The sequence below is a fragment of the Caloenas nicobarica genome, chromosome 1 (genome assembly GCF_036013445.1).
Source record: "Caloenas nicobarica isolate bCalNic1 chromosome 1, bCalNic1.hap1, whole genome shotgun sequence".
NCBI classification, from domain to species: domain Eukaryota; kingdom Metazoa; phylum Chordata; class Aves; order Columbiformes; family Columbidae; genus Caloenas; species Caloenas nicobarica.
In genome coordinates, this window is record NC_088245.1 from 40,976,008 (window position 1) to 40,984,792 (window position 8,785).

The following is an 8,785-nucleotide window of genomic DNA, read 5'->3' on the forward strand; positions in this document are numbered from 1 at the left end:
TTGTGGAAATACAGTGATCCAACTGTAAAAGGAAGGACGCTGTTACTTGCTGAAAGCTTTTATGGTCTTGATTCCCAAATGTATTACTTTGTGACACCCTGGCATATTGTAGACCTGGATTATTACTCTTTGTTTCAAATAAGTAATTTACTACCTTTTAATTAGTCAAGACAGCTTAATACATGTATTTGCAATACACGCATGTGAGTTCTAATTAAGGTAATTTATTATTAAAATAATTCACGACACAAGTGCGTTTTCTTCCCAGATCGCCTTGTCTGTGTTCACGGGTTCTCATCACAGAACAAGGGAAAAAGAAATTACTTCAACAATTTTGACTCTTGGTTTAGCGCTTTTACTGGGTGATAAATGTCCCTTGATTTCAGAAGGTGTGGGAGAATTTGTGGATCCTTTCCTTCTGAAAGAAAGCTGGTTTAGGAAGAGCTCCCAAATATTCATAACCGATAGTGATGTTTCTGGGAGTGTGTTAATTTTTCTCTTTTTCTTGGACTTTATATAGAAATGTGTTAGGGATGTCCACTATTGGTCTTAACTTCTAGTAGGCATTTGGTAATGCTTCCTAGTGAAAAAATTAAACAATCTTGATAGTGCATATTCAAAGTCCAGTTGTCACACAGCTTTGTGGCCTCCTTTGTGTGTTATCTTTGTGTCAACTCTGTATGAAATTTGTGATGCATGAGAAAGCTTTCATCTTATAGGATGACATCTTTAGGAGGTAGCATTAGCTTGGTAGACCAAGAGTGGGAAATACTCATTTCAGTTCTCTGCAAGTTTTTGGCCTGAAGAAGGTTCATTTTCATTAAAAGTCAGTAGTGCCCAAACTTGTCCTCAAATCAAATGCAGTGTGGACATAAAAGTTGCTGTTCATCTTATTAATGATTTAACATACTGTAAACAGTTACATTATCATGAATGATCAAGGGATCATTTTTTGTCAGCATATATAAAATAAGCAAAGATTAACTTACATGTAGCGTGGCTTTTTTTATATGGTAAATAACCTGTTGTAAGGTTCCGTGCTTTGTGCCTGTCTCTGATCTGAATGTGTTCAAAGCATTTACAGTGATACTACAGTTAAAGGCTAGCTGAATCTCACAGCTTTCTCTAATATGTACAATTTACTTAATCTTCTAGCAAAATTCAGTGATTACAAATCAACATGGTCCCCAGATCCCATAGGACACAATCCCACTCATCTCTCCAACAAGATGTGGAAAAACCATATTTCCTCAAGGAACACTACAGGGCTGCCCCGCCCGCCTCCTGGCCTGACCAACCCCAAATCATCATCTCCATGGAACAGCACAGCACCCCGATCGGTCAGGGGCTGGGGGGCACAGGACTCAAGGCTTGCCTCTGGTGAGAAGAATCAACTGATACACTCCTCAGGTCTGATCGATAGTGCTATGCTTTACAGCACTAATGGTTTGGAGGAGAGAAAGTTTCAGTTGTCTGGTAAAAGGAAAAAAAAAATTCCTTCTTGAAGTGGAAATTTGCTGTCAGTAATTGGGGTGGGGTGTGGAATCCCAGGTCCTGCTACAGGGAATGAGTGAAGGGGGCTGAGAGCTGCTAGGAGGGAGTACCTACTGCATGGGGCCTTTCAAGACTAGATGCTTTCTGTGGATGGGAAACTCCTCAAAGATAAATTCTAGTAAAAAGTGAATCTTGATGTGAAATGTCAGGAAAGATGTGGTTTTGTTTTCGGGTCTGAAGATGAGGCTTTCCTGTGTTAGCAGGGCTGATAATGCTGAATTTATCTGAGATTGAAAGACCTGACTGTAAAGAAAAATGGTTGTCTTTGTATCAAATCTGTCTTGATTTCTCTGTCTTCTGATTTGCAGCATCTACTTGGAGTGACGGTGGCTCAGTTCGTCCTAGCTACTGGTTGGTTCTTCACAATCTCACTCCACAGGTATTTTCCGTTGTTGTCTCTGGGAACTTGTTTGCTTTAGCAAGATACAGCTTTGTGGATTCTTCAGTTGTTTCTTTTTTAATAAAATCTAACAAAATCAGATTTGTCAGCATACATAAGATGTGTTTCTACTAAATGGGGCTGCAGTCTGATTGGTATTTCTATTGTAATTTCTTCAGCTAACTTTAAGATGTTCAGTTTTTGCTACATGACTGCCATAACCTTTTGTTATCTAGTTTCAAAAAAAATACTGGAACAGAAAGATTTTTCTTAGAAGTGAGGATAAATTCCATTCCCATAATGTGAAACGGTTTAGAGCTGTTAAAGAGACTGTTCTTTGGGATGTTGTCAATAAGAAAGCTGGTGTAACTGCCAGTTTTCACTTCGGTGTTTCCATAGTTAAACCACAGAATGTTTCCAGCACTCCTGCCAAAAACAGTCTAAGTTATTCCTGCAAGTATTCTCAGAGCTTTCTTCCATTCAGAATGGATTCTGTGGAGATCCCGGTTTCAGCAATCCCAATTAGTCTGTATTCGAGGCTTAGGAAAAGCCCGCATGATTATTAGCAGCGCCCTGAGGTCTAGACAGAGAGCCCTCCTGTTCAGTAATCTAAGAAAACGTCAATGTGAAAGGAAAAACTAAGGTCTCTTTCAGATCACCCAGAATGGCAAACTGTGCTCTTTTAATAGAAAAGATGTTTCCTTGATGCAAAGGAAACAGCAGTTGTGTGATGGAGAGGTGCAGTTATAAGTCTCCCTCATGCAAGGTAGTTTAATACTGCTTTAGGAATCGTTTAATGGAAGAAGAATGTATTTTGGAGGCATTTAAGTTAATAGAAAAGAGAAAGCAGCAGATTGTAACTGTCTCTTCCATAACAAATTCTCTATTCATTGGGGGTCAGTACACTAGAAAGAAGGAAGCATAAACATTAAGGTGGATTGAGGGACAGTATCTTCAAGTTTTGCTTTTTTAACTTTGTCCATATTTGTACCCACACACAAATTCCTTTTCCCTCATTTGAGGTTGTATTACATAATGGGGGAAAAGGAAGAAAGTAGTACTTCCTTAAGCGTCTGCACATATGGATCCCATTCGTGTGTGTGTGTGTTCCTGTGGCATACCAGGAATGGAATCTGTCTGTACAGAACACCTGGGAGAACAGCAGTTCCTGGAGGTAAGTGGTGAGCTGTTCCTGCTGCAGAAGGAACGTAGGCAACAACTGCTGTGCAAACATTAGTTCGGGAGGAATGAACATTGCTGGTTTGGCAGAAAGATCACTGACTGTTTCTGTGGCTTACTTTTTCCATAAACCACAAAGACAAAAACTCAACAGAATTTTAAAAAACACTCACTGTAGGGGTGATATTTCCAGTTTTGCAAAGAACTTTTAAATACTGGTTGATCTCATTTCCACTGAAATTGGAGTGCTGGAGACAAAGAAATTCTGGTTCCTTTGGTACAAATCCCTGATGGCTGAAGATGTTGAGAAGTACAACTTGTATACAATTACTGGAAAACCTGCCAACATAAGGCTAGAGACAATGTAAGAAACTCGGTGAGGTGGGGAAAACTGGACTCAGGCTACAAGTGAGTGAGAAAGAAAAGTCAGATTATTCCATAAAGCAAAGTCATTGTAATTGTGAGAAGTCAAGGCATACTGATCCTGTTTGAAAATTAAATTCTGTCACCTTTGCTTACTTCCCACTGCTTTAATGTTTTCCTTTCTGAGAACAGATTATCTTTTAATTACTGAGATGAAGATAGGATTGAAGTGCGTGTGGAGATATAGTTCCAAACATCTGCTTTATCCTGGCTGTTCTTCCTCAGATCGATGGGTCAACCTTGAGGACGATCTGCATGCAGCATGGTCCACTGCTGACATTCCATCTGAACCTGACCCAGGGCACCGCCCTTATCCGATACAACACCAAACAGGAGGCGGCCAAGGCCCAGACTGCACTGCACATGTATGGAATCCCTGTGTCTATTCTTTGTTGCTACATTAGTCAGGAACACAAAAACTCTGTCCAGTGCTGTGCTTTGAAAACTCATTTCAAGTATCATGGTTCTAAGGGAGTCTTTCGTTCATTGGCAGAGGGAAAAAAGATGCCTTCTGTTTGTGTTACTTCAATTGTTGGCACAAACTGGCACATGCAAGAAGGTACAAATAGGATGGAATTGTGACCAGTATGCACCTTACCGTAAAATTTTGGGCATTTTATGAAAGCTTGTGAATTGTTTCAGATGAAAATCATTCTCATGTGTAACTCAAACGTGTGGGAATCTGCTATGGTTTTGAGATACACCTGAAATAACTTAGTTGAAGAGCTGCAGATCTTGGGTTTCCTGTTTGTAAGCTTTTTGGAACTGACTGTGACTCTGGTATGTTTTAAAAATGTGAGAGGTTTTGAGGCAAAAATCTTGGCAGGGGTGGAAGGAGTAAGCCATTAAACTCAGTGAAAGCTTTTGAACTATGCTAATCTTATCCTGAATTTCACTGGCTTTTAACCTGTTCTTCCTCTGTTTTGTTCAAAAAGTTGCAAATGTGCATTTACCATTTTAGCTAGGCCGTATATACGCTTCTGTTGCTCTTAGTGTTAATGTTCAGGACCTTAGTTTAAATTTAGAAAGCTTTTGTTGCAGGCCTAACAACTGAATGATGGGAGGAAGGGGGTTGGTTGGTTTGGTTTGCATTCCCCCCTCCCCTTACAAAATGGAGTGTTTTGTGCTTTGAGTCACTTTCACTGTTGAGAACAGCTCAAGTTTTCTGTGCTGCCTTGTGGCAAGCTGGATACCTCCTTTGATTTGGGCACCTAATAGTGTTGTTTCTCTGCCTTCTGAATCCCTTGCTCTTCCCTTCTGGCCCTAATTATTTTTTTTTCTTCCATATATCTTCTAGGTGTGTGTTGGGAAACACTACCATCCTCGCTGAGTTTGCCACAGACGAAGAGGTTAGTCGCTTTCTGGCACAAGCTCAGCCCCCTACACCTGCAGCAACCCCAAGTGCACCCACCGCAGGCTGGCAATCCCTGGAGACAGGACAGAACCAGACAGATCAAGTTGGACCTGCTTTAAATCTCTTTGGTGGGTCAACAGGGCTTGGGCAGTGGAGCAGTGGTGGCGGCGGCGGCGGCAGTGGGGGTGATCTCACTGGCGCTTCGTTGTGGGGGCCCCCAAACTATTCTTCAAGCTTGTGGGGGGTCCCAAGCGTAGAGGATCCACACAGAATGGGCAGCCCTGCTCCCTTACTACCTGGAGACCTTCTGGGAGGAGGGTCGGATTCAATCTGAACTTAGAACTTTCAACTCTGACCTCGTGACCTTTTTTGGAACAGCAGCAGCACTAACTTGACCTTTTCGTTTTTTTCAACTTGCAATAAATACATTTATAAAAAGGAAAAAAGAAAACGGAGAGAGAAAAAAAGGTGGGTCATTGACAGACTGTCTGAGCACATAGTTGCCTCCCTTATATAACTTCAGTTTTTTCGTTTGGAATATGAATCCAAAAAGAGAACATATCACTCTTGAAATACTTGAATCATGAACGCCAACTTAGAAAGACAATGTGAAGCAAGTACACATACCATTTAAATTTAAACACAAAAAAATTAAAAAAATTAGTTTCTAGTTTTTCACTTTTTCATGTTATACGGAAGTTGTTGCTAAGAAACATATATACTGAAAAAATAGCTTTTTAACTTTGTTTGCACTGGGTGTGTTTCCGTCCTTAGGTCTACCATGTTGGGTTGGGGTAGGGGAGGGGTTCAAAAGAAAAGGGGGGGGGAAGACTTGACGGAGCCTCACTTTAAAAACAAAATAAAAAAAAATTTAAAAAAAATTAAAAAATTTAAAAACTGACAAAAAAAGACAAAACAGAAAAACAAAAAAGACAAAACAAAACAAAAAAACCAACACTTTGTGATTGGCTGGTTGATAAGTACCAGTGTGTTCTGGCACATGTAACTGCCCACGTGTGCTTGTTTCTGTGTGAGTGTGTGCGCACATGTTTGTGTGTGTGCTTTTTTTTTTCTCTCTATATATGATCTTGAAGTGCTGCATTGCTGATGGTCTGCGGGCTGGCTGGCCATCTGCGTGTCTTGATTCTGAAAACAAGACAGGCATGGTGGAGTCCCTGTGGCTGAAGCAGAATCCAGTTGGGCTGGATTAAAAATTGTCAGTAGGGTTTTTTTAAATTCATTTTAGCAGGGTGCTATCTCAAGTCTGCAGATTGTATTGAGTGGGTAGTTGCTTCCTAGCCCTTGTTCTAACCCTATGGTAGAGCAGAACACTGCCATATCCAAAGGATTTGGTGAGAGGGGAGCCAATGTTGTCTTTTGAGTAGCAGTGTATTTATTTATTTATGTCTGCATGTGGGGTTTTTGTACTGAGTGAACCCTAGAATGTTTGTTACATAATGCAAGCCATTTTTTTTTTCTTCCAACGGGGAGGGAAAAAGGGAGAAAAGAAGACCGCCATTTTCTGTGCGGCGAAGACAAATGTTCTTATTCAGTCTTTCACAAGCTTCAGTACCTTTTTTAAAAAAAAAAAGTGTTTATTTTCTCCCCCAAACCTATAAATAGGCACCCATATTTTTTCTCGAAGAATCTGTCAAAAGCTTGAAAGTTCAGCCCAACCAAATCAGCCTTTTAATTGATTTACTGCTTGTATTAAAACTGACAAAAATTAAGTCATGTCAGCAAGTTGCTGGCCGGCCTCCCTCATCTCCTGACAGCACATGCAGCAAACTCCGTTCTGCGTCCTTCATGGTGAGCGTTACCTGTGCCAGGCCTTGGTGTATTACAGCGCCAGACCATCACTGACAGAAACGTTTACTTAACGAATGTTCTTAAACCAGTGTGTACTTCAAACGTTTCCTTTTGTTTATCTGTGTTGTGTTTTTTCCTGTGTACGTGGTTTTGCTTAGGGAAGTATATAACTAGCAAAGACTCTTTTTTTAAAAAGTATTGCACCTTTTTGGTTTTTGTTTTTACTTTTTCTGTACTGTTGCTTTTTAATTTCTGTATTTAAGGAAAGGTTTGGGGTTTTTTTAGCATCAATGTAGTAGTACTCTGGGCAGGATAGGGGTGACCTATAATCCACAGTGATAGCCAGTGTGTGCGTGCGTGTGTGCGCTGGGAACAAAAATTTAAGACCTGTTGTTGTGAAAAAGAGTTGTAGCAGACTTGAAGGAACATCCCTTGACATTAAGTGGGAAGTCTTTCAGGGCGTTGGGGCTGGGAGAAGAGGGAAGAGAGATGCCGGTACTTTTTCCATAAGTGCTAGGACTTCTGTACAGTGTTGTCTAGCCGTGATACTGTCTGTCGAAGTGCCGACATTCTGTACCAGCACATACCTGTTCATTCCAGCCTTCAGCGGGAGCAGCACTCAAGATTTATTACCGGGGGGGGTGGGGGGTTGGATAGGGACATCTTTATTCAGCATTTTCATTGAAGGATGCGACAATGGCAGATACATTTAGCTCTAAGCAGGGTTGGGTGGGGAAAAGCAGAAGCAGATTCAAGTAATTTAGGGGGGTGCGTGTTTGTGTGTGTGTGCGTGCCTGTGTGCTGGGGGTGGGAGGGAGGGGCTGGGGAGTTGCGTGGCTTTCTTAAGTTCGCCCTTTCTATGTAAACCCAATGTCACAAGGAAGACTGACTGAGGGAAATGCTGCATATACACATGCCTGTAGATTTGTATGCAAAGTGTTAAGTGACAAAAAGTACGAGTAGATTTGTATTTGTTTAGTAAACTGGAGTGTGCAGCATACTCTGGCCCCTTCTGAAAATACTTTTCTATCGTGTCTCCTCCTTCATCCATCCCACCATGCACAAAGAAACAAAATGCTCTCTTCCAGCTCCTGCTAGCTCGTGCCCCTCATAAGCACACATCCATGAAGCTTTCTTTCTGCTAAATCTCTGCTCAAAGACCAGCATGCTTGGCCACAGAGCAGGTTCTTAAAGTCCTGTGCCAGCAGTACTTCCTAGTGGAGCACCTTTGGCCCAAGTAAGCCAGTATCCATTCTGCCACGTGACTTATACACGCTGGTTCATTGCTGTGTTCCACCCTCACTTCTCTCTCCCAGCCTGCCCTAAGGTCCCTTTTTCCTGCACTTTGGGCTAGTTGAGTTCATTGCGATACTATGGTGAAAGCCGGGTGCTAGAGCCCCTCTTGTTTACAAGACATAATGAGGGATTTGAAATATTTAAAAAGAAAAGCTAAATTGTTCTTCCATTGTAAGCTTAAAGGGAAAAAAAATTAAAACGTACAAAAAAAAAAAAAGACCAAAAAGTGCATATATATATTTTAGATGAAGACTAACTCTGGGAGCATTTAACAGTGTTTTTGTTTTTATTTTAACATTTTATTTTCCTGCTTTAAATTTGCAAGCATTCTCAGGAATTCTAGGGTAGGAAGCCAGTTTTTTGAAGATGGTTTATTTAACCTTATCCTAGATAGATGGCTGTTTCTTGTTGATAAACTTTTACAAGTTCCCGAATCTTCAAAATGTTTGAAAGTTTTTACTTTAAAATAAAAATGCTAAAAAAAAAAAAAAAAAAAAGAAAAAGAAAAAATCTCCAAATGTTACTGTCAAGTGGGAGTATCAAGAATTTTAAAGACTAAATGAAAATATATTAAGAAAACTTCTCAATATCAGCAACAGAAATTTATTGTAACGTTAAACAAGTTGTGGGAGAAGAAGGGTTATCATTTGTAGTGCTTTGTTACTCATACAGACATGCGTGCAGTTGCATGGAGAAGTGTGTGAATGGAAATCTATCACTTTATTGCCTCTCAATTTAAACAAAAATATTCTTCCAAGCACCTTTTTAAAAGCAAAGTGAAACTATAAACC

General features: G+C 40.5%; 1 protein-coding gene across 6 annotated transcripts in view; it reads left to right on the forward strand.

Annotated features, from left to right (window-relative positions):
* The window catches only part of TNRC6B (trinucleotide repeat containing adaptor 6B), a 132,349-nt gene extending 126,699 nt beyond the window's left edge, over nt 1–5,650 (forward strand). For all 6 annotated transcript variants that reach the window (XM_065634670.1, XM_065634708.1, XM_065634678.1 and 3 more), the window contains 4 exons: nt 1,156–1,380; nt 1,863–1,933; nt 3,761–3,900; nt 4,833–5,650. In XM_065634670.1, the coding sequence (XP_065490742.1) occupies nt 1,156–1,380; nt 1,863–1,933; nt 3,761–3,900; nt 4,833–5,223 (827 nt within the window). In that variant the 3' untranslated portion in view covers nt 5,224–5,650. The remainder of the gene's footprint in view (nt 1–1,155; nt 1,381–1,862; nt 1,934–3,760; nt 3,901–4,832) is intronic.
* Nucleotides 5,651–8,785: the final 3,135 nt, after the last annotated feature.